Source organism: Nansenia antarctica, assembly GCF_963989245.1.
Source record: "Nansenia antarctica genome assembly, chromosome: 18".
Classification (NCBI taxonomy): domain Eukaryota; kingdom Metazoa; phylum Chordata; class Actinopteri; order Argentiniformes; family Microstomatidae; genus Nansenia; species Nansenia antarctica.
Window position 1 is genome coordinate 12,397,403 of NC_137691.1, and position 26,305 is coordinate 12,423,707.

A 26,305-nucleotide genomic window follows, 5' to 3' on the forward strand; every position below is an offset into this window, starting at 1 on the left:
TCACAAGGAGGAGGTCGTAGAGTCCACGACTTCTCGTCCGTTACAGACCGTTGGCACAATGTTGGAGACTGACGCTGCAAGAGAGGACAGGCCGTTTTCAACTATACGGTGGTTAGGATTAAGGTTAGGGTTAAGGTTAGGGTTAGGGTTAGGGTTTAGGTTAGGGTTAGGGTTAGGGTTTAGGTTAGGGTTTAGGTTAGGGTTAGGGTTTAGGTTAGGGTTAGGGTTTGGGTTAGGGTTAAGGTTAGGGTTAGGGTTAGGGTTAAGGTTAGGTTAGGGTTAAGGTTAAGGTTAAGGTTAGGGTTAGGGTTTGGGTTAGGGTTAAGGTTAGGGTTAGGGTTTGGGTTAAGGTTAGGGTTAGGGTTAGCGTTAGGGTTATGTGGTAGAGGCCAGAGAGAGGTCAGAGGTGTGGAGTGAAGGGGATGCATATGAAGCTTTAACAAATGTGACACATTCAAGTATTTTGGTCCACATGTCAGCAACCAATCAAAATGTCCAGACTTTTCACGCCCCGCGGTGGCGTAGCGGTCTAAGCACTAGCCACTAGTGCAAGCTGCCCACCGGGGACTGGGATCGAATCCCGGTCTCGCCAGATCCGGATATGGCCGAGGCACACAGGGAGCGGCATATTGAGCGGCCGCTCCAGAGGGCGGTATAGGACTATTTTCAGATCCCGATATGAGGACCAAAGCATTAGAACGTGACACATATAGTTCATGCTGGTCCTCCCTTACACCACAGGGCGTTTCTCTAGTCAAAGGGGAGAAGTGAAGAGGACGTTGAAACAGCTCCTGAATCATGGGACTGCACAAGGGATCTTTCATGATGGTGAAGATGATGATGGCGGTGGTGGCGGTGATCATTTTCATTTAACCTTTACTTATCCAGAGTAGTCTCATTATCTGTCTCTATATCTATAAAGGTCATATTGAGCCACGGTCACAAAAGAGTCATGGTCATGAAGAAGATGATGATGATGGTGATGATGATGATGATGATGATGAAGAAGATGATGATGATGGTGATGATGAAGATGATGATGATGATGATGATGATGATGATGACGATGATGATGACGATGACGACGACTATGATTGTGCCGATGATGATGTTGATGAAGGCGATGTTTATCTCCGGGTACCTTGCGCAAGTTTGGTACCTTGAGAGAAACTAGAACCGGGTCCCGTGGTGACACTGAAGCGGGTGGTGGCCACCCTGAGTGAGGTGACGTTTTTCTGGGGTTGGAACTGGATGATGTGGACCTTGGGAGCGAAGAGGCAGCCCAGCACCACCGACCCACTCAGGCTGACAGAGATACACATGGTGGTGGTCTGCACCTGAGGGGGGAGAGAGAGAGAGAGGGGGGGGGGGGGGGTGAGACAAGGGGAGGTAGGGGTCACTGGTGGGAAATAATCCTGCATATTCCATGAGAGAAACAAGCTGCCAGCTACAGTATTTGACATCTCACAATCGCCTTTTACAGTACGAGACCAGATAACTGTAGGAGGTACAGTAAACCTACACATGTGATGTGTTATGTTCATGAATGTCCGTTAGAGCTTGTTGAGTCCTTTCCTTCCCTCTATTTTAGCATAGATACAGCATGTATTATTACAATACCAGCATTTGGTTCCACATAATTTTTTGTCTGAGATTGAATGGCGCTGCCAGCAGCATCTAAGAGGGGTGTGAGTGAGCTGTTTATCTGCCTGTCAGTCCCCCCCCCCCCCCCCCACATCACCCCCTGATTCCCCCCTCCACTCTGCATCCGCCCACACGTAGTTGTGTGTGTGTCATCATCAGCCAGTTCTTTTATTCCTCGATCCCAGCTTTGTTTCTGTTTTTCCTAGATAAATGCTCTGTATGTTGCAGCCTACATGGTGTTGCAGGGTGGGTGTCGTGTCGGGGGGGGGGGGGGGGGGGGGGGATGGGTGTCCGTTGCCAGCCTCTCATCCACCCATTGCCCAGACTCAGCAGGTGTCTGTCACCGATCTCTATGAATGCTAATGTCAGCATTAGAATTAAACAGGCGTCGAGCAGCCCCGCAGCGAACACACTGGTTTTGAGCCAAACAGGGTTGTTTCGGCCCAGTGTACTATGACTGACAGCACAGTGCATGTGCGGCAGATACATTGGACCGTACGAGCCACAGTGTCCGTTGAGATGCACAGGCAGGAGTCTGGGAAATTGTATTGTGATTTCCTATGTGAAATGCACTCTAAATCAAGTTGGATTTGATTCGGTTTGACGAAATGCATGCTGACAGGCTCAACCTGGGTCTGGTCCTGGGTTGAGCTCTGAACCGCCTGGCACATGTTGTCTTCTGCGCCCGGTACACATTTTATCCATCTATTATAATGTAGTCTATGAAATATTTAAAGACAAGCACATAAGCAGGTGATGTCATAACCCTCCTCGTGCAACCTTGGTGTCATTAAAGGGCACACTGGGCCCGTGTTCTATACTTTCTATTTGAAAATAGTTTTTAATAACACTGTGATGAGGACGGGCGTTGCATAAGACTAAGACTTTAAGTGGTTTTAATAATGCAAAAGATGTGTCTTAGGAAGAGCAGAGGACAAGGAACCTGCCATCACAGTAAGACTGGTTCAGTATGTAGAACTTGTCTATTCTGGATGTTACTAGTCTCTAACTCACTCATGTGATGTGTAGTCCAGATGATTCAACAGTGCATTATAAGTGATACTGACAGTGATCCGGTTTTTGGACGCTGGCCTTCAGTAGGTTGGGAGGACTTAGTAGACACACAATATAGAATCAATGTCACCAATGAAATGTGAAGACATGAATGTCTGACACTGGCGGACTCAGGGGGTTGAAACAAGTCTCTCTTAATAAGTGCCCTTTTGAGTGGCAAAAATACCCTTTTGAGTGGCGAAAATGAGAGGATGTGCCCTATTGGTGCCCCTCCAATGGTCTAAACTTGACCGTGTGGCCCCACAGTTGAAAAACGTCGCACTAAAGTGCCCTTTTGAGTGGCAAAATTAGAGGATGTGCCCTATTGGCTGCCCTTCCAATGGTCTAAACTTGACCATGTGCACTGATGGGGTCCCATGTTGTGCAGTAGATGCCTTTCTTTTCTTTTCGCCCCCCCTGCCCTCCAAACAGCCTGAGTCCGCCACTGATGTCTGTAGGGGTAGTGGTGGTCTAGTGGATAGTGAGTTGGACTTGGGATCGGAAGGTTGTGAGTTCAAATCCCGCCTGAAGCCACACCACTACTAGTGTGCCCTTGAGTAAGGCACTTAGCCCTCAGTTACTCCAGGGGGAATGTCCCTGTAATTCGTAATTGTAAGTCGCTTTGGATAAAAGCGTCTGCTAAATGACAAAATTATTAAAATTATTATGTCTGATGTGTGTTCTTTTGAGTCTTGGGAAGGAGACCAGCTGGAGGTGAGATAGCCTGTGTGGTGTCCGTAAGTTGTTGAGGTTCTACATTTACATCATCGATGTTTTTTTTAAAATATCATGCACGGGACAGAATGTACCGTATCTACTGGAAGTACTCCTGTAGTACAGTGGTCTAGAGTAGACTTGGTTGAGTTGATGTGTTGAGCACATGAACCCAGTTGATTAAATGCTTTAATGTGGAGTTTTTGGATTCATGGAATAAAGGTTCTGGAAACTAATCAAATGGACACAATTGAGGTCTACGGACAGCAATGCTCCTTGCACCAGATTAGATTAATCTGAGTGTATTCCTTGTCAGTTATATAGATCCCTATCCAATGTCTTTTCATAAAAGTAGCTGGACATCTTTGGATGCAGCTGTGTTTAATCCATTCTCTGGTTCTGCTGAAATGAGATGGCCATCACTTATGTTTCACAGAGGGTAGAGGAAACCTGTTTCCTTCCGGGTGAGGGGAATATCTTTAATATTTCATCTAGCAATCATATTTGCTATTCATGCCTCAATAGACCATATTTTGTTTGCTTCAACATTTCATGGAAGACTACTTGTGAATTCGTGTTTAATTATTCAACCGAACCAGAGACTTCAAAAATCTCAGGCTATGACAACAATCTTATGAGTGTACGACATGGGGAACAAGCCTTAGTGCGTTGTCCGTTGCAGTAAAAAAAAAACGAAACACAATCTGATGAGCCACTGTGCCAATTCAATCGCTCCGAGAATAATCTAGAGGACAGGTTGGAGCCGATGGAGGGAGGAGTTTTTCTGACCATCGTGCCGCTCCTCTCGCCTGGGGGCCTTGAGGTAGGGTCCCCCTGAGGCATACGGTGGTCCCAAAGCAGGGGACACAGCTGGGGTTCAGCGTCCTGCTCTTTCACACTCCATTCCACACAGCTACGCCGCACAGGGACACGCAGGGACAATTTGTCGCCATCCAGCAGTCCTCACTCTCTTGTCTGTCTGCCCACCCCTTATGGCTGCAGAGGTAGAGGCACCAGGGGACCCACCCTACACTCTTTCTCTCTCTTTCTCTCTTTCTCCCTCTCTCCCTCATCTCATCTAATCTTTAATAAATAGATATGCTAATGTGAAAATAAAAAACAAACAAATACCCAAGCATCTGTAATCCTAACAGTAACGTGGAATGGAGAAATAGCTGTTCACTGAATGGCGTTTAGTCGCGTTAAGAACACAATTTCAATGGATGTTCAGTCCAAATCCGTCCCACTTATTCAAACCTGTCATTTGCCAAGGATATCATCTACCCAGTGCCTTTGTTCTTGACTGGAACACATTTCTCAGCCACATGAAAAGGGAGCTCGGTGCTTTTATCAGTTAAAGACAAGTGATCAAAGGGATGTGATATCTGTCATCTCAACTCGCAGGTGCTTTCGAAAAAGGATTCAATAGGCCAAACCCATGCTTAAGACCAACTCCTCCGACTCACGCTGTTAGAGACACAGCACTAATTAAACATGTAAGGATAACAACCAAGCTGGTTCTCATGAGGGTTTTTACCCTCATTAGTTTGTAAACTAATGTAGTCACTTGTGAAAAATAACGTAGTATGCAACTCTAAGCTTAAAGAAGAGTAGACTGTATGTCTGTATGTAGACTGTATGTCTAACTTGAGCTGTTTTATTCAACTAAACTCACCCCTTGGAATGTATTGGTCTGGAAAGATTAACCTACATTATTAAAGGCAAGCGGAAAGACTTTGACAAGCTGTGGGAACCATACATGAAGAACATGTAGGATAGAATACTTTAAACAAAGTGGAGGAAAGTTTTGTTTTTGTATTGTTTTTTTCCAATCCAAAATTGATGCAAGTTGTGTGTGTCTATGTTTGTGAACTTTGTTATTGTATGTTTCTCTTTCTTTGTCTTTTGTTGTTTTGTCTTTGATGTTGGTATATAAAAATGATTATAAAAATATTGTGAAAAAATAAATAAAATAAAAAAGAAACTCACCCTGTAGTCACTGGCCGTGACGTAGAATATGGGTTGGAAGGCCAGCCAGATGATGCAGGTGGTGTACATGGTGAACCCGATGAACTTGGCCTCGTTGAAGTTCTCGGGGCACTTGCGGGTCTTGAAGGCGTAGACCGTGCAGAGGATGATCAGGATGCAGTTGTAGGTGAGGGACATGAGCATGCTGGAGTCCTTGCTGTTGCACTTGAGGGTGACTACGTCCCTCCTCTCGGGGCTCACCTCCTTCCTGACGCCCGGCGCCTCCACCAGCAGCCAGACCACCACCACCACCAGCTGGCAGGAGATCAGCCCCCCGCAGATAGCCACCTGGGAGGCCGGGCTGATGAACCGCGGCCGCTGGGCCCCGTCCTTCACCCCGCTGAAGATGCGCGCGATGCGGTTGGTCTTGGTCAGCAGGGCCGAGTAGCACACGGCGAATGACGTGCCCAGGCCCAGCCTGCGCAGCGTGCACACGGCCGCCGAGGGCTTGGCGATGTAGATGAAGGTCATGCTGTAGCACATCAGCACGCCCAGCAGGAGGATATAGGAGAGCTCCCGGCCGCTCGCCTTCACCACCGGCGTGTCGTTGTGTTTGAGGAAGAGGCCGATGATGAAGAGGGTGCACATCATGCCCAGGCAGGAGATGGTGACGGGCCCCACCGCCCAGGCGTCCTCCCAGCGGATGTACTCCTCGGGCAGGTCGTAGCAGCCCGTCAGGTTGGCCAGGGGCCACTGGCCAAAGCTGCAGTCGGCGCAGGTGAACTCGTCCAGAAGGTACTGGAAGGGCTGGCAGGGGATGCAGATCCAGCAGCACACGTCTCCGGGCTGCATGCTCTTCACCTCGTTCTTCCGGCAGGGGTCGCTGCACTGGGAGGTGGGCGGGGCGTGGTTGGGCCAGGGGATCTGGGTGGTGTTCAGGGTCAGGACCTGGGCCCAGTAGCCCATCTTGCGGTAGACGTAGCGGCCGTCCTCTTTGTGGTAGTGGAAGATGTTGTAGCGGCCGAGGCTGTCTCCGAAGTTGTCGAAGCGGACCATGTCTTCCGTGTCGGCCGGACGGAACGGTGCTAGAGAAAGAGAACAGAAAGAGGTCAAGGGTCAGTTTACAGCAGATAGATAGCGAATGTGACACAGTCTGATCATTTGGTCTGCATGCCGGCAACCAATCAAAATGTTCCGACTTTTCTTTGGAAACACGGAACTACGTTTCAACGTTGTTGAGAATCACAACACAAACTCGTTAGTCAAGATGAAATTCTGCAACACAAAGGATTGGGTGAGTAATCCCCACTACTACCTAGTTAACTAGAACACTACTTTACATTGTAAGCAGGTTCACAGAACAAGCTGTGTTAGTTGACTAACACAGCGATGTGTCATTGATTTTCAACAACACTGAAATGTATTCAAATGTTTTGAAAGACAAGTCAGATCATTACATCGGATCCCGACATGAGGACCAAAGCATTAGAATGTGTCACAAATGATGTTGAAAGTAGCAAATGAATCCCTATCCATAACAATGAACTATATCTTCAACCTTTGAGCACTGAGTCCCACAGACCGGAAATTTCGATTGATTGTATTTCTTCCCCCCTCCCTAGCTACAGTATGAGGTGTATGGTGAACCCAGGTCTTGCCGTATGCATTTTCTGATGAAATGAGCTTGTATTTGCTTCATCACTTTATCTCTCTGTCGCTCCCCTCTGACATTCCATTCCTTTCACATCGGATTGAACAATGGCTGTCGCCTTGGACACAGGTGTGAAGAGTGCATTTACATAATTGAAGCCGGGAGGTTGAATGTGAATATCCTCAGAGACAAAAAAAGTAGGTTTTTTTGGTAACTCTTTATATTCAGGTAACATCAGCTAAGGCTTAATAATAATTATTGTTATCATCATCGACAATGACGCATCAATAAAGTAGTTTTGAAAATGTAATTTGGATGGAATTAATAATGTCATGTAAATGTGGTTTATTACTTATCATCAACCCGTCGATTTGTATGTTCATAACATATCTACTGCAGAGCTACTGCCGTCGGGGTACCAGAGCCTCGGGGCTAAAAATCCAAAGGTTGTCAAACAGTTATTTCCCCCCAGCAACCATGCTCCTGGAGAAACACACTGGAAGAAAACAAAAGACTGCCACTCCCAAACCAACCCCACACACACTGCAACAATTAACCTATTACATTATTATAACTACTTGCACACTACTACTACTTGTATACGACTGGACTACTACTTAACTATCATACTGTGGTATATTGCATTTCATCATCGTACTTTGCACAGCATTTTTTGCACTACTGAAGCCACTGTAAAATCATCACTTTATTACTGTAGGATTAGTTATTTTACTTATTTACTTTACTTATTATTATTATTATTATTATTATTATTAGTGTGATTTTATATCTGAATGCTACTATGCCAATGTTGAGGAACCAAAGCCAAAGAATTCTATACTCTTTGTAAAGTAATGACTTTAAAGTGCTGTGTACTTGTACTGACCCTTTATGAATATGTCTTAACTGTTAAGTATTATCCATGATTTTGATGTGAACTGAAGAACTAAAATTAAAGACTTGTCCCTGTATGGATAAGAATGTTGAATAGCTCTCAGCTAAATAGCCCCTTAATCCTCTGTAGAGAACTTGTCTGTTTTAAACAAGAGGAAAAACAGGCTTTTAGAATGCATTAAGGACAATTTGTGACCCTGCTTTACTGCCCCCCCTCCCCCCTGACAACCATACACTTGAAGGCATTGGGTGCTTTTAGCCCTGTAATTCAACCTGATTTCTTCCGACAGCAAGCCCCCTTAGGGATTCATCTCAAACCCATGGAAGGGTTGAAATGGATAGCTTGGCTAAAACCAGCCTCATGGACTTTAAAACACCCACCACCACCATCACTCATGCATGAAAATGTTCCCCTACTAGCTCCATCAATACCGTAAAGGGCCGGTATGTAGACTTTAGCTTTAAATTGTGCTGCTAAATTTAATGGCCATGATTAATCGGTAGCCATCGAGGGATTAATTCACGAGGAAGGACGTTCCTGTGAAGAGTGCTGTATTAGTCCAAACAATGTTTGGTTTGTTTACAAGGATATGCATTATGTTTAGTGCTATTAAAAAAAACGTATGCACTTTTTCTAATGTTTGTCCAGTGGTGGCAGCAATTACGCAAAACTACGTGCTGGACCTTTAAGTCTCAAGGTAATACAACCTCTCAGTCAAGGGTTTAGTTTTGAGCATTTTGTTGGTGTTTGTCGTTGTTATCTGTGGTTTACATATTTGTTGATGCTAAAGGGTTTTTTACATAAATGCTCTGTTACAGTTTATGTTTATCTCTGGGCACCACATGATGATAATGGCTTTTTTCTGAGGAGAATATTAATGTGATCTTTATCTGTGATATTCAGGTTGGGGGCCAAATCTCTTTGCACACTCAAGTCAGATGCGTGACAAAATGAGCCTCGAAGCCTAAAATTGATGTTTCATCTTTGCAAATTAAATCATTACAACTTTCCCTAGCAATATAAAAACAACTTGGATTAGTCTCGGACTACTTCCACGTATTGTTTGGATTGATACACCGGATTTAGATTCATGTACGGTAATCAATTTTGCAGCCATGCAGGGTACTCATGTGTGATTGTTGCAAGATCGGTCATGTTGTGTAGACAGTGATTATTGCAACACATCCAACGATGTCTCAATAGGGAAATGAGCAGGCATGTGCACAGGTAAGGGTGAAAGGGGCAACGGCCCCGCCCCTCCGGCCCCTACCCCTCTGGCTCCTGCACCCCCCCCCCCCCCCCCTCCCCCTCCTGGATGGTGTTTTTGTATAAAAAATGGTTTGCCAGTGCAGGATAGGCCCATCACATCACACCCCCATTTGTGTCGATCCATTGTGTCCTGTTTTAGGAAACAGTTACCTGCCTGTTCATAAGTCTGTGCATGGCCCTGGAAATTAAATGTCAAAATCATAAAGATGAAAGAAGCTCAGCAAGTCTCAGGGATTCATGCTCCACTTGTTCTCTGACCAGGTGGATTTCAATCTTATTTAAAGACATTGTAGAATTGTGAGAACCCCCCCCCCCAAAAAAAAAAAAATGGAATACATAAACATTCTTAACTTACCGTCAAACTTGGTCTTCAGGATATAGTCCCTGTAGAACTTCCTGCCGTTCCCGGGTTTGATGGCGTCACAGAGCTTGGTTGAGTTGGGGCACAGCGCCTGCCTCATGTTGTGGAGGGCGTGGGCCATGGCGTACACGGCGTTCACCACAAACATGATCTTGGACTCCTGCTCGAACAGGCCGTCGCGGAGCGAGTGCTTCCCGCAACCCGCTTCGTGGAGGCTGCACTGGAAACGGTTCTCCCAGAACTCCCTGAACCAGGGGTTGCGTGTGTTGTTGTAGGGGTTCAGGCCTGTGAAGTACTCGGCGAAGTTGGGGATGGGGTAGGAAGCCAGCTCGATGGTGAAGGCCCCGTCCGCCACCGCCTCGCTCCCCCTCACCACGCTCTCCTGCGCCCCCCAGCCGTCGCTGGCCACCCAGATGAAGGTGGCGTTCATGCGGTTGGCCGCCACCAGCAGTTCCCGGGCGTCCTCGCTGCGCGTGAACAGGATGACCACCCTGGCGTTGGACTTCTGCTGCAGGGAGCGGATCACGCCGTCGTAGCCCAGCGCGTTCATTTGGCGGCTCACCTTGGCCGAGGTGGCGATGCAGATCAGGCGGGCGCGGGCCTCCTGCTGGAAGGCGTCGATGCCCGTCTCGCCGTAGTCGCCCTCGGAGGCCACCGTGGACACGTAGGTCCAGTTGAAGTAGCGGAGGATCTCGGCCATGGCCTTGGCCTGGTAGAAGTCGGGCGGGACGGTGCGGGCGAAGTAGTCGTAGCGACTCTTGTCACTGAGCTTGGCGCTGGTGGAGGCGTAGCTGATCTGAGGGATCTGGAAGAGACGGAGGAGGTTGGCCACCTGGAGTGGAAGAGAGAGAGAGAGGGGGGGGAGATCGAGAGAGAGAGAAAGAGAGAGAGACCATGAGGGAATGATTCATGATTACATTCTACCAATGTAATACAGGAATGGAAGGAATGCTGATGTTATAGTAACCTATACTAAAGAGACTACTTAAGCTAGTAGGTAATATCTTTAATAAGTCGCCGTTTAATAAGTGGATGAAATGAGACACATCTGATCCATTCTCCCTAGTAGTTTCCCCTGCAGAGACGATCGGTCTCACTCCAATCTGCAGCCTCTCATCTCCCTCCCGCATCCCAGCGGCTCCTTTCACAACTCTTCCCTGCTGCTGATTGTCTGACAAGATCCCGGGGTTGCCACGGGGCTCCAGGGACGCCCACATCCTCCTACCCAGATCTGTCATATCTGATCTACAATCCTGTCAACAATGTCCAGCGATAAAGGCATGAAATATATATATCAAAGCATTTCCGAGGCTGAATATGGAGAAAAAAAACACAAGATGTGAATTACGATCGACTGAGAGATGAAACTCAAACATTGTTCGGGGGAATTGTTGGGGAACTTTCTTTTTCCCTCTCTACTTTAAGGAGAAAGAGAGGGAGAGAGGAAGAGAGGGGGAGAGAGAGAGAGAGAGGGAGAGAAAGAGTGAGAGACAGTGAGACAAAGAGAGAGTGAGGACAGCAAGAAAGAATGAAAGAATCCTGAAACTTTTCTTTTCTCCCTGCGTAATAGATTCTGTCAGTGTCGCGACACAGAGCATGAGATGCTCATGACTGTCTTTCGCTTCAGGCACTTTTCTGGGCGCCTAAGGGAAGGCAAGACTGATCAATCCAAAGGACGCCAACCCAGATTTATTCTCCTTTAATTCAGGGTCTCACACACACACCCCCGCTGACAGCATAACATCTTGAATTCCAATAAACCAATCCTTTCATAAGTACATGCTGTACAAGAACAGCACAAAACATACATATATATAGAGCGCTGCCGTTTCCATTTTCGTTACTTTGTGCAATTTGAATACACAAACCTGGAATGAGAAAATAGAAATGCTTTCAGCGTATACAGTAGTTGCCAGGTGTCTCGTGTTCTGTAATGATTTTCCGATTTCACAGTATACATTACACACCGATTAAACCATCAGTGTCATCAGGAATCGGTGAGATCTCAAATTCATTCTGCCTATCATATTAGATTATTTAGAATTAAATACTATATTTAATTTTTATAATTAATTAATTTATAATTATCATAAAGATAATTTGCTTGTTTAAAATGGAGATTAATTGAGGGCAAACATTGCGAGACGTCATGAGAAGACGAATGTAGGCGTCAAAACGAGGCCTCAACGAGTCTTAAACATCTTTAAGAATAAGAATCTTTAAAAGATTAAAAGATAAGAATCTTTGTTTTTTCTCCAAGATCAGAGAGATGCATATGAGATGATGCCAGTGGCAGTCATTTCTAAACTGAGAGATGTATTAGAATTAATGAGCATTTCATGGCAACATTGTAAGAGCCACATTACAGCAACATTGTAAGAGACCAAAAATCAGGGCTAGCTAAAATTGAAATTGACCCAGGACTTCAGAACATCTGAACCTAAACTATCTAACATTTCGTCTCAAGGGTCTGGGCCTGAATATTTACATGTGACAGGAGATGGTGGTATTCAGATCATATTCAAAATAGTTACAACTATTATGCTCATGCATGTGGACATAGAACAAAAAAAGAGTAATCGTCAATGCACTGTCTGGTTTTTAAATTGTCTCTTTGAGGTTTTCTTTGTCACTAGAGATTCCCTTACTATGCACTGTAGCTGCTACAGTGTAGCAACCATTGGCATAACACATTATCCAAGAAGCTCTTTCCTTAACCTGCCTTGACAGCCTCCTTAGACATGTGTAGAGACAGCTAGCAGCGGCGGGTTCACTGTCCTAGGAGGATAGGAACAGGATCAACTGACAGAGATTCCTAAAAGTGAGAATTCAAACTTTCACTCCAAGAATTAAACCTCTGAGTGAAGAGTATTACCAACAACTTAGAGTTTGCTCAGTTGGAATGCTATGCTGTACATTCAGATTCAGTGCTGACAAAATTGTAATGGGCCTGAGATCATAGCGTTAAACATAATAATATAATAATAAGAGTATTGAATCCCAAAAATATGATTTCTTGTTAGTAAGTAATTAAGTAAAATGTATTTGTATAGCACCTATCCCAGACCAGGGGTCACAAAGTGCTTTATAGAGAACATAGTAAAGAAGAAACATAATAAAAGAACGAAAGTCATAGCACGTTAAAATAGGCAAACAAGTGAAAATAAGAACAAGTAACAGACAACAGGTGTACAACAATATCAACAGGACACAGAAAGACAGGCTTTTGGGGCTACCCAAAAGCCTGTCTATACAAGACAGGTGATTGTCGTTGGTGATACAAATAATGTATCCGGTGAATCAGCTACTATATCAGAGGGCTTTAATAAATTAATGCAGAATTGTTGCTGCGGGCAACAGAGATGTGGACGGTGCAGGCACACAGCATGTGTGTAAAGTAGACCTATTAAAATGTTACCCATGCACGCCTACACATGTGAACGTACATTCAGGCCCGACAAGTCAAGAACTCTAACATGAAGTTAATGGAGGGAAGAGTCGAGATCTTCCTGCACCAAAAAAGATGTAGCATACCGTAGCTTACATTTGCAATAGCCGCTCTTCAAATGACCAATTCTTTAAACATGAATTGGATCAATCTTCGGTATTGAGATTGGTAACACTTTACATTCAATTGCTCATACCTGTGTGTACTAATCCTGTGAAATTCCTGAAACAGTCCTTATTCTACTTGTTTACTTACAGAAACAGTCCAGCTGCATCACTTTTCTATACAAATTAATCCCTAAATCACCATGCAACCATGTAAATACAACATTGCTACAGTAATTCCAGCTCAACGTGACGGGGTAACAACATTTTGCTGGTAAATCTGCATACTAATTCCCAATTAAAATGTAATTTAATCTCCATCAGGTGGCTCTAGTGTCTTTTTCCACCGTGCAGTGCACACGTATGCCTGTTCATTAATCCGTCACCTGTCCCGTGGGAAAGCGGAACCCAGAGGGCATGTCGGTGATAACGCGGGAGTGTAGGCATTGATTAAAGTCATTTATCTAACTTACTTGTCATTGTCAGACTCCCTCACCCCTCAACGTCTGTTCTGAATACTGTCAGGCGCATTTAGATGAGTGATACCTTTAAAAGAGGCCTTGGAGGTCCAGGAGGAACAGCCTGTGGAGCATACATGAATCCCATACTAAACACCTCCAGCGGTTGTTATTCATTTTGCCCTAAGGTAATGGATAACCTTTTGGGTTAAGATGGATAGAGAACTGTACAGTGTATCCGTTAGCCTTGGAGACTTCAATTCAATTGCACCTCAGGCAGAGCTCTCCTACACAGCCAAAGAAGGAGATAAAATAAAAATAAAACGTTCACATCGTTGAGCATAACCCTAACCTTATGTATAATAGAGTTGCTAACCAGTACCATCGCTGAAAACTTGATCGTAGTATCGTTTCATTATTCACTTTGTGCTGCAGCCTGAAACATAATTATTAAACATGGGGCTCGTAGTGTCCCTGACATGCCGGACCCCTCTGTGAGAGAACTCGGTATTTCATTAAGTAAAATTAGGGAGAAGGCAAGGAGGAGATTTGACGAGTGTGTATATTGAGAGGATTACACATGACCTGAGAGTGGAGGGATAGCAGGCGTAGTGAGGCCAGAGCCACTAGCTAACAGCCTTTCAGCTGGTGTCGGCACACACAGGACACCAGCAGCACAGAAGAGAGCAGTGCAGCATCAAGACAAAGAGAGTCAGTAGTGCAGTAGTATAGTCAGTCAGTAGTATCAAAACACAGCGTCGTGGCCCCCGCTAGAAAGAAGATACTGCTAGTGTCACGGCCCAACTCTGTTGATGTGAGCTCAGTGGGTTATGGTGATTGGCTACCCAGGGTAATTGGGGGAGTGGCTTGCCTGTTGGCGGTCAACATGAACAGAGCTGATTACCCCCCTGTGAGGGGAGAATGCGGGAGACGCTGTTTTCGAGACCGACGGAGAAAAGCCTGTTCTAGCCCCCTGCGTGGTTCAGTTGGGACTGTGACCCCCCCAACCCCCCGCCTCGTTTTTTCTGGTCTGTCTTTCCTAATGTGTGTTGTTGTGTCATTATCAAGTCCATATATGTTATATGTTAACACTAGAACAGCCGTGCCTTTTTTACCTACCTTTAGAGCCGCCTCGGGGCTTTATCTTTACAACGGAAAGCTGCTATTTACACACAACGATCACTAGTTGGACGGCCTTTAAATTAGCCTGCCTCTGACACAGGAAAACAGCAAAATAGCCTTATACTAGCTTATCCTGATGTGATTTTGAAAATGTAAGGATACTGGGTGGTAGAACGCACATATCTAGGAAAAGTCATGAAAGGAGGGTCCTGAAATTTGCTCTCAAAATGTACTCACAGGGTCCAATGACCCCACCCATGGCTGTTCTAGTGTTAAAACTAAACCAATGAACAACATCCTCAATGTCCAAGAGTGACATTTTAGTTGACATGTCACAGGCAGGCCCACCACATCAGGAGCGTGTGATTCCAAACCACCTCCGCTACACTAACACTGTCAGAACTGACTTCTACAGAGGCACTATCGAGAGTATACTGGCTCACCTCTTACTTCACCAACAGACAACAGTTCATCTCCCTCTCCGGTCACACCTCCACCTCCTCCTCTTTAACACAGGGGGTCCCCCAAGGCTCAGTCCTCGGCCCCCTGCCCTTCCTCTGCTACATACTCCCCCTTGGTCACATCATCCGCCAATTCAACCTGGACTTCCGTCACAGAATAGCACGGATAGTATGTTTCGCTCCGACTCAGGAGCGGCAGCTAAAATCAGTACGGGTACTACGGCCCGGTACGGGCCAGGTGGCAGTGGAGAAAGCAAAACAAAGCGGGAGCACGGGTTCCGGTACAGGACGGTAGTGGAGAAGCGCCAGAGAGTTACCCTCACTCTCCACTTTTAAATCCCAACTCAAAACCTACCTGTTCTCCCATGCATACAACCTTCCCTACCCGTAACCATCACCCCTAACCCCGCCCACCCCCTCCCTCCCCTGGACTTTGCTGTGTTAATTGTTTCCTGTGCCTGTTTGTTAATACTGTGTTCTATGTGTCCACGTTATGTATCGCTTGTCGTTTCCGTGATTCTGTGTACCCATATTGTCAGCGTCTTTGAGTCACTGAAAAGCACTTAATAAATATAATGAATTATTATTATTATTATTATTATTATTATACTGACTGGGTGCATCACTGCCTGGCACGGCAACTGCACTGCCCTCAACCGCAGAGCTCTACAGAGGGTGGTATGGACAGCCGAGTGCATCACCTCCATCCAGGATATATACAGGACGACCCCTTGTGCACGGACTACAGTAACCATAAGCTCAAGCCACCTTACTACTGTGAACTCTATTATCACTATTATAGTGCAACATCTCTTGTCTTACCTGCACGAACGCCACCTTATCTTGTACTATGTCTATTATTTTTTGTCTCTAATGTCCTGTAATACTGACACTTTTATCTTTTAATTATGCTTGATTTATTATGCCCTACGTCTTGTGCTGCAATGCAATGTCAGGATCCGAAGCCTAAGAATTTTAAAGTAAAGTCACGTAACAAATAAACTTGAAACTTGAAACTTGGTGATGGCGGCACAGTAGGTGTAAATGGCTGGCTGGTTGGGGTTCTCAGAAGTAAATGACTTGGGAGTGTTCTCGTAATATGCAGAGGGCAGAAATGATTGAATTTACAGTTGAAGGGTTTGTGAAATAGAAATCTGGAGGTTGCTGTGCAATTTCCCCCGTGCCAATTTTAGGGGGAAGAGTCAGATTCCCGCGTCAGAGTCAGAGGTGCTCAGAAAACCTTTCCACTGGAATCAATTAGCATACGATCATAAAGTATTTAACAATATTGTGACCTATTTTAAAGATTTACGTAAAAAAAGAAGGGAAAAAAGGGAATTATCTTCTTTGGTTTAAAATACTATTTCCAAACTACCTTTCTATACTACATGTGACCGGAGGATGGGGTTCCATCGTATCGGTCATATGTCGCTTACTTTGAAGTGGCTCCTGTAATGATACTTGACTTGTACTGTACTGTATACATGTATATTATATATATAACATGAGAGTATGAGATGGAGTCAGAGGAGGAGAAGAATGAGATTCCAGAGATACATCCCATTATGAGTGTCTCATAAATTCAGCAGCAGCCTTCACCCCTCTACTCCAGTTGCCAGTCTTCCTCATATGGGATTCCTGTCGCACGGCGCGTCATACACTTCATGGCTTTGTATGTGCCAGACGAGTGCTGGTGGGTGCTGCAGGAAGAAAGGAATGTGAGAAACATCCTGGGACTGGGGGACTGAAGAGGGGAAGGGTGGGGGGGAGGATGAAAGAGAGGCAGAGAGAGAGAGAGAGGGGGAGAGAGAGAGAGAGAGGGGGGGAGAGACAGAGAGAGAGAGAGAGAGAGAGAGGGGGAGAGGCAGAGAGAGAGAGAGAGGGGGAGAGACAGAGAGAGAGGGGGAGAGACAGAGAGGGGGAGAGACAGAGAGAGGGGGGGAGAGACAGAGAGAGAGAGAGAGAGAGGGGGGGGAGAGACAGAGAGAGAGAGGGGGGGGGGAGAGAGAGAGAGAGACAGAGAGAGAGAGAGTGTCCTAGCTTAGACCACAGTGGCCCAGCCTTGTGGAGATGTCATGATGTTTTCAACATGAAAAGCCCATCTGCTGCTCCCGGTAGGCTGTCTGTCTGTCTGTCTGTCTGTCTGTCTCTGTGTGGCTCTGCAACAACAACACAGTATTCCCAGAGCACAGGTTCCTGAGCCATGCTCCCTAACACACATGTGCAAACACACACACGTGCAAGGAATACATGCTCATGTGCAGGGGGGGCAGCAACACACACTCGCACCTATACATATACACACCCAAAAATATATACACTCATTTTGTTAAAAATAAATATTTATTTATTATTATAAATTAATTATTTATTAATTATTTATTATTTAAAAAAAAGAATCCACAGTTGCCGACTTGTTTCCACTCTCACTAGCTGCCGTCACATTGTTCCACAGGCACGCACACACACGCATACACGCTCCATAATGAGGAGGAGAATTCAAAGAGGAATGTGGCTAGTATTATGACCTCTGTATAGTGAATTCTCTCCCCTTTGCAGGTGTGGCGCTGCACAGACTATAGTTGTTGAATATACACTTAGAATCGACACTGGTTCCCGTTCTCAAGAGTTCAGTTGCTTGGCAACCACCTTTTAAAATGTTCCACCAGGTAGAAATATGACCGGGGTTAGATACCAAGAGGAGAGAAACTCTCTAATCAATCCTTTGCCCTCTCACCCTTCTTGGGGTGATACTCTTACATTGTGCTGTGTCACAAAAATGTGCTCTTCCAAAGTCACACCTTGTCACATGCTGAAGCTGCTGCCCTTGTCCTTCACCATGCAACAACATCCTTTAGTTTCTATTCGTGGACAATCCACTCCCTGCCGCTTTCGCTCTCTCTCTCTCTCTCTCTCTCTCTCTCTCTCTCTCTCTCTGTCTCTCTCTCTGTCTCTCTCTCAGGTGTGGAGCATGCGCAGTAGCCTATTATTGATGTCATCAAGTGTCTCCCATCCAAGTGTTTCTGGGGATGATAGCAGCTTCCGATCCCTTCCCCACATCTTCACACATCTCTGATGATACAGTAGTATGGCCAAGCAAAATGGCCGTCGGCTTACAGATCGTACTGGATGTCTACTGACATTCCTTCACATCTGAGATGGGGGGGGGGGGGGGAGAACAGACATTTATTGGTGCAGAGGAATTGATATGTATTGTGAGACTGTGTGAATCGTGAATTCTTGCCAACCCACTGAATAATCCAATCATTTGTGAATTATTTATTATTTGGCAAGCATGTTCTTTACTTTTCAGCCATGAATTATGCATTTCCCCTGCATAGCTTTACTGATACATTTCATCATTATCATACTTTCTAGCATGGATTCTATGGCGTGTGTGTGCATCAATGTAAAAGGCGTGTGTGTGAGTCATCCTGCATCACGTACTGCAGGCTCCGGATTGGCCCTGTCTAGCACCAGATGAAAATATATATTTTTGATCAAAACGAGATGTTTGAGCTTACTGTTAGCTGAGCCTATAACCTCATTATTCTCTTCATACATTAGGAGAACACGCCTAGTCTGTAAAGGTCAACCAATGTGTTCATTTGAATGTGTGTGTGTGTGTGTGTGTGATTGTGTGCCCGCGTGCCCGTGTGTGCAGCGTCCGTGTGTGTGTATGTGTGTGTGTGTGTGTGTGCAGCGGGAGTGTGAGTGTGTGTGTGTGCCCCCGTGCCCGTGTGTGCAGAGGCCGTGTGTGCAGCAGGCATGTGTGTGTGTGTGTACGCGTGCCCTCGTGCCTGTGTGTTCAGCAGGCGTGTGTGTGTGTATGCGTGCCCACGTGCCTGTGTGTTCAGCAGGCATGTGTGTGTGTGTGTGTGTGTGTGTGTGTGCGCATGCCCACGTGCCCACGTGCCCGTGGGCGCAGCGCGTGTGCGTGTGTGCTCGTGCGCCGCCTGTTTGCAGGCATCTTTTCTCCTCTCAAATGTTAATATCTCCTTCACCTCTAAATGGCACCCTGTCTCATTAATTAGTGAGTCCCAGCGCGTCTCCTAGAGAGCGCGCTAAAACACTCCGCTTTAATAACAAGGAGGATTCTATGAGGCATAGCTGGACGCCGTAAACAAAACGTCCACCCTCCAGACACCATTTTGGCTGTTTAGAATAATCAATAAAAAGCCTGTTTAATAAACCCCCCATGGACTTTTTAATTCCAGACAGGTTCCCCCCCCTAAAGAAACTCCCCCCCCCCCCTCACTCATTAGTATGTCGGAGGAGAGGGAGCATGTGAGGATTTGACACGTCTCCGATTTGTTGCCGTGCAGATGCGCCCCGGTGTTTAAAGCTTAGCTGGGGGGGGGACGGTTGTACACTAGTGACTCACATTTAAAGGCACTGTTTGTTGTTGGGTTTGGGGAGGGAGGGGGGTGGAGGGGGGAGGGGGGCAGGGGGGGGGGTAACAAAACTGGAGTCTCATCCATCCATGCCTTAATTACATCAAGCCCTGAGGCAAGGATGTTCCTGGTTGTAATTGTGGAATATAGTGCATTACTAATTAACACACTAACTTGGGTAGGCTTGATGAGACACACGCGGTCGAGCTAATGTTCCCTCTCCACACAACTAACCGTAGAGAACCACAGTGAGCTGTGTTAGGATGGCAGCCGTGAGACATGATTGTGTTAGTATGTGGCCCCAGGCCTGGGCATAGATGAATTTTTCCTGCTATGGCTAGTGGAGAGATGATTCACTTTACTTAGTGAAATGTTATTTGTTGGAAGTCGCTTTGGACAAAGGCATCTGCTAAATGCCAGAAATGTAAAAGGTATTTGGCAGCCATGAGACAACAGTGCACATTTAAAAAAAACAATTTGGAGAAGAGCACCAATCATGGCCGCATGAGATGTTACACTGTTAGTTATTCACAGTCGGATAAAGAACGGATGAATTTCCTCGACTGAGCACTGAGGTCATCCATCGGCTTGCGTCAGTAATTTGAGGTCGTCCACAACTAATTCTGATCATTCAAAAGATTGGTCGGAGTTTAGTTCGGCTCGAGGAGCTGGAGGTCGTATACTACGTGTGCGCTTACTATACAAATACAGGCTATTATTATTCCTGTACTGTGCTGTAAGCGGATGAAATGGCATGTAATAAAAGACTATCATCACTGAATCGTTGTATTGACTCATTCCTTTTGGTCCCAGATGGCGGCAAAGCGCCCGTGAGCCTGTTTAAGATGGCAGTCGCAGACTGGCAACTGGCTTGTGAGTAATGCCATGTGTTCACTCAGTGTATCGCTCAAAGTTTCACCAGACTGTGTCTCTCTCTATCTGCCATTGTCTCCTGCATGGTTGTGAAACACTAGAACCCCTCTCTCTCTCTCTCTCTGTGTGTATCTCTGTGTGTGTCTCTCTCTCTCTCTCCCTCTCTTTCTCTCTCTCCCTCTCATGCTCAGCGCAGACCTCTCTCTCTCTCTCTCTCTCTCTCTCTCTGTCTCTCAGTCTCTCGTCCCTCTCGTGCTCAGCGCAGACCTCTCTCTGCAGGAACCGTAGCTTGGCTCGCTCTGCCAGCCCCCTCCGACAGACCGGCTGTACCCCACAGATGGGGAATTCAGAGCGAAGCCTCCAATGGCGTCACAACTGCACCCCTTCACCCCCACACTCCCCCCCCAATCTGTGCTCATCTAACGCCATCTTGGCCTGGCCCCCACCACCGATCTGACATAACCACCCGTAACCATACAACGACCGCAGCGTCACGGCAACCGTCCTGCCATCCAAACCAGCTCTAATCTTCCACACGGCCACGATGTTCCATCATTAGTACGTCTCCATGGAGATGAGGACCTTTTTTTTGTTTGTTAGGGGGAGATTGCTAAGGTGTCCTGTGGCTGGCCTTGTCTCTTCTGAGGGCTCCGAACACATCTGATGAGGGGGGCCACCTGGTGTTGACACACACGGGGGGGAGGTCAGACAGCGTGACCTTTCCCACGGCCCTCCCGGTCCAGCGTCGACGTGGCTCCTGGCCCTGACTCATACAGACGATGAAGAGGGAGAGCAGGGCAGACAGGCATGAGAGGACAGGTTCTACTATGGGAAGTTTAGCCAGTGGCAGCAAAGGCAATAACCGACCAATGGCAAGAAAGGCAGAGGACGCCGCCCACACACACATTCATTACTCACTTCCTCACTACCTGCATATATCTCTCCGAATCGCATCATCTCTTACCCGCGATACGACGCTACCGTCCCTCATCCATCAGCAGTGTTGCCCTGCTGCCTCGCGCTGACAGCCTAGTTAGCAGAAGAGGAAATGGTTGTTTACGTGAACATCAGTCACTGTTCATGAATGAAATACTTCATTCGCAGAGAGTCGCAGAGAGTCGCAGAGAGTGCGAGCTGCTGTCGGGAAAAGACAGGAAGACTTGAGCAGGCGTGATATTGCAATGTGTTTTTTAAGCAAAGCGTTTTTTCGCCGATCCGGTAGCGCTTTAAAGACATGAATGATAAAAGAAGAAGTTGCGAGGGAAGAAGGCGTCTTAATAATTGAAGGGTAGTTTGCTTGGCGCACACTAGAGGCAGCGTGTATACTAAAGGCCTCTATAGAGCACAGTGAGCTGGGGGGGAGATGAAGCTGATGACAGCAGGCTAACACTTTATCTTACACCTTGGTATTGTTACGTAATAGTGTAATTGGTCAATACTGGGTAAATACCGGTTGAAACAGGGCTGTAGAACGCAGGGTCATCAGAGACCCACCCGTACACCAACCCACCATGACTTACTAATAATAAACCAAGGTTGGCCTTTTTGTCATTTAGCAGACGCCTTTATCCAAAGCGACTTACAACCAATACCTTGGTCTAGGGAAGCGAATCAAAGGTTTGAGCCTTTTTCTTCAAAGGCTGCCGTGACCGGAATTCTAACCAATTTCAAAGCAGTCTATTCAGGAAGTCAACTGAAAATCCTCAATAATTGCCCCCCCCGACCTTGATAATAACAGAAAGTCAAGGAGCTCCTTCACTGAGAGGTGTGGACTACAGGTTTTTATGATTGCTATGAAGTCGCAGTGTTCAAACTGAAGTCAAGTCACATTGTCAAATCTCTTCATACTAACACGCATCTTGGTCAAACACTTCACTTCAAACACGTCTCAAAAGAAGCTCGTTCAACCATACACTGGCAACAATGTTCACTCAGAAAGCATACACAGTCATTCATAACACTCTGACCTACAAAACACTAACAACAGGGAGCATTACATAGTTTGAATGATTTTCACAAGAATGAATATTTCATTATAAGAATGGTTTGATTTGTAGTAATCATAGACAGAATAGTTGACTGTACAACTGTAAAGTATTAGGCAACAAGAATGAATCAGAAACGCTGCAATTTGCTTCTATCCTTTAGTGTATTTCTTTTTTGTTCAGTGTCTTTGCAGAAAGTAAGTTACGGTATTTACTTGAAATGAAAAGTTCAAACCAAAACCCCCCCCAGAAATTCCAGGGCTACAATACAATAGCAATCACACAAAAAAACTCTCACTCCTGAGGGTTCTGGTCCACCCTCTGGTCTGCATCTGGTGACATCTAATGTCTTCCCTGGCAATGCATCTAGTCTATTTCATTTCATTGTATATATGCTGCTAATATTTTCTAGACATTTCAATTTGATTACTGCAAAAATGCACCAAATCATTCTGTTTTGAATGTGTTCTTCACAGTTTTGAACACAGTGTGTTACTGTAACATTGGAAAAATGCGTTGCAAATACATAGTGTTTTGCAGATGGTGCAGTTTGAATGAGAGAAGAGTTCGTGGATTTTGGAGAACGTGGTCATTGAATGCATTTTGTGTGAAAGCAATGTAAAAATGAGTCACAGTTTGGTCCACATGGACTTCCGTTTCGTTGATGTATGAAGAGTTTTGACGATGTGACTTCAGTTTTGAACACTGCATCTTAGTAATCGTAATCAACTGTAATTACTGGTATAACTGGTATGTGATACAGTAAAAGTGAACAAAACATTCCATGCATTCTCTTCTCGGAGGATAAATGACACAGCTAGGCTACTGAGCAGTGTCGTATCACACTAGGACTGTGAATAAAGCACCATCGACAGAAGCTCGTTCTGCCATGCTTCTCTAACCGTGCATCACCCACTTCAAAATCTTCACCCCTCTCGAACCTCTGTCTAATTATCAAGGTCCCTCGCCTCTCTCTCTCCCTCTCTCTCTCTCTGAAGAGTGCTATTCAAGGGTACTGTCGAGCAGGTGGATCTCATCCCATCCCGCTGACGGTAGTATGTGTGAATCTGCAGAGGGGAGGCCCCCTCGGAACAGAGGCTTGTAATAATAGCACCTCCATAAATTACTAGAGAACAGGGTCACGCTCTCCTCTTGGAAGGAGCCCCAGATACGGTCCTTCTCTCTAAGATTACACCTCGTTCATCAACCTCTTTTGTTTGCACTCGCCCCCTCTCTGGTACTCTAAATCTCTTTATAGGGTAGCTGGATCTCTCTTTGTCGGCTCTCCTGTCTCTCCGACTGGCTGCCACGCGCTACCAGGCTGCCTCTCAGGAGCTATCTATCTCACGGTGCGAGGTGCAAGGTGCGGAGTGGGAAGTGAGAAGTGTTTTCTGTTTTTTTTTGAGGAGGTTCATGAAAGGGATGTGTCATGTTGGAAGCGTTGTGTTTGATCCTTTCAGTCATAGATGTTACAGACATTTTCGGAATGAGCGTATGAATCATTCACCAGGGGAAAGGGTTTTAGGGTTGCTGATAATAACCAAATAGAAAAAGACTATGGATGTTTTCATAACAATGTGGATTCCTCAAGTGATGTCCTCAAGTGTGTTTCAAGTGAAGCGTATTTCAGGAATTCACATACGTGACACAGTCTGATCGTTTGGTCCGCATGTCGGCAACGGATCGAAATGTTCGGACTTTTCTTTTGAAACACGGAACTACGTTTCAACGTTGTTGAGAATCACAACACAAACTCGCTAGTCAAGACAAAATACTGCAAGGCAATGGATTGGCTGAGTAATTCCCCACTGCTACCTAGTTAACTATAACACTACTTTACATCGTTAGCAGGCTCACAAAACAAGCTGTGTTAGTTGACTAGCGATGTGTCACTGATTTTCAACAACGGGGAAATGGATTCACATTTGTCAAAAGAAAAGTCTGATCATTACATCGGATCCTGACATGAGGACCAAAGCATTAGAATGTGGCACATATATAGTGCAAAATGTATGCACTCACCGTTGCTTTGGATAAAAAAACACCAGCTAAACGGCATATAGTACGATACATTCACACAGTACTTAATTTCCCTGTCTGGCCAAATCAGAAGGTTCAAAGAACACAATAGATCGCTTTCACAAACAAGGCTTTAGGCCTAGTCCTGGACTAAAATCACACTTTCAATGTAAAATCCCCATTGAAGATGTTTTTTCAATCTAGGATTAGGGCTTAAGCCTTGTCTGTGAAACCGGCCCATTGTAGTAGGGTAAATGTTTGGTAGGGTAAAGCTCTGACGGAGAGCACAACCTCCCCTTCATCTCTAACCGTCCTCTGTATTATTCATTCAGCCTTTAGCCCACATCCTCAGAGCCAGGCTCCGCGGTCCTCCCTGCCTGTAAAGTAGCAGAGGGAAAGGAGGGGAAGGAGGAAGGAGGAAGCCACCAGGCAGCAGCACGTCCACTGGAGGAAACGGCCGTGCTGACAGCAGAGAAAACCTCTGGTTTAGACATGGCTAGCATCATCTTATTATTGTATTAGAGCCGTACTATCTATGACCTGCCCGTGGTCTCTGTCTCTGTGTGGCCAGGAGGTAAACTGCTTTACCAGCAGTGTGTCTTTTAGAAGCTAGGCACGGAGCTTCCATGATGCTAACCATGGAGCTGACTGGAGCCACGCTGGGGTATGGAGAGCCCTCCAGGCTAGGGCGCCTCTTTGCAATGCATGACTGAGCTGGGAGAGAGTGTGTGTGTGTGTGTGTGTGTAGTGTGTGTGTGTGTGTGTGTGTGTGTGTAGTGTGTGTGTGTGTGTGTAGTGTGTGTGTGTGTGTGTGTAGTGTGTGTGTGTGTGTGTGTGTGTGTGTAGTGTGTGTAGTGTGTGTGTGTGTGTAGTGTGTGTGTGTAGTGTGTGTGTGTGTGTGTGTGTGTGTGTGTGTGTGTGTGTGTGCGTGCGTGCGTGCATGCGTGCGTGTGTGGATGTGGATGTGTGTAGTACACGCCCCTGTGTTGTTTATGTGTGTGTGTGTGTCAGTGCTCTCTCTCTCTCTCTCTCTCTCACCCTCTCGGTCTGTGTGTCTGTGTACGACAGAGAGTCTCTCCTCTCACACGGAGCGGAGATTAGCTCGACGCGGCGCGGCGCTCGCGCTGACGAGGCGTTAGGTATACGTCTCCTAACGTACAGTACGTGGGCCCAATTAGCGGGCCTTTCATCGCCTCACCGTATGCGCAGGCAGAGCGCAGATCACGCTGTCACTAGTCATCCTGTCAGACCGCCCCCCAGCGCAACATCTGCAGCACGTCTGGCGTCTGACAGGACCACTGCAGAAGTGTGAATTAGCGGAGGAAGAGAGGAGAGAACCCCTCCGAGATCAGCCGAGCATCTGGGCGAACAGGTAAACAGATCCGCCAAACGGAAACCCCCCGTACTCATTAAGCACTCCCCCTCCCCCGTCTCCCGTCTCCCGCCCCAGCCCCGTGTTAACATCTCAATAAACATCTGGCACTTTAATTGCATGCGTTACTTTAAGTTGACAGTTATATGCTAATCAATTGTCACTCACTACAGTTCTGGAGGACGACAGCATGTGTATTACTTCCCACTTGACACGGTCAACGTTCTCGAATCAGAGAGCGGGAAAGGAATATGTCTAAACCAGCAGTGTTTCTTCCCCCCTCGTATTGTTTGCAACCTTTTTAGTCAATATCTTTAGATCTAATAACTTCTCAGATTACACATTAGATTAGATAAGCCTACAGATAGCCCAACATTAACCAAGTCTGTCAGAACATAGAGAACCGAGGACCTGATTCACTGAGTGTTTCGTTTTTTGAAGAAGAAGAACAATAAATTAATCATAGAGTAGAAAGGTAGAACACAAAGGTAAACCAAATGTTAAGAAGGAGGGC

General features: G+C 46.1%; 1 protein-coding gene across 1 annotated transcript in view; it reads right to left on the reverse strand.

Annotated features, from left to right (window-relative positions):
- The window catches only part of grm2a (glutamate receptor, metabotropic 2a), a gene marked incomplete at its 3' end in the record, with an annotated part of 26,968 nt that continues 663 nt past the window's right edge, over positions 1–26,305 (reverse strand). Inside the window, exons 2-5 of the mRNA XM_080548731.1 lie at positions 9,550–10,387; positions 5,401–6,464; positions 1,160–1,337; positions 1–74 (exon numbers count right to left, since the gene is read on the reverse strand). Of these exons, the coding sequence (XP_080404857.1) occupies positions 1–74; positions 1,160–1,337; positions 5,401–6,464; positions 9,550–10,387 (2,154 nt within the window). The remainder of the gene's footprint in view (positions 75–1,159; positions 1,338–5,400; positions 6,465–9,549; positions 10,388–26,305) is intronic.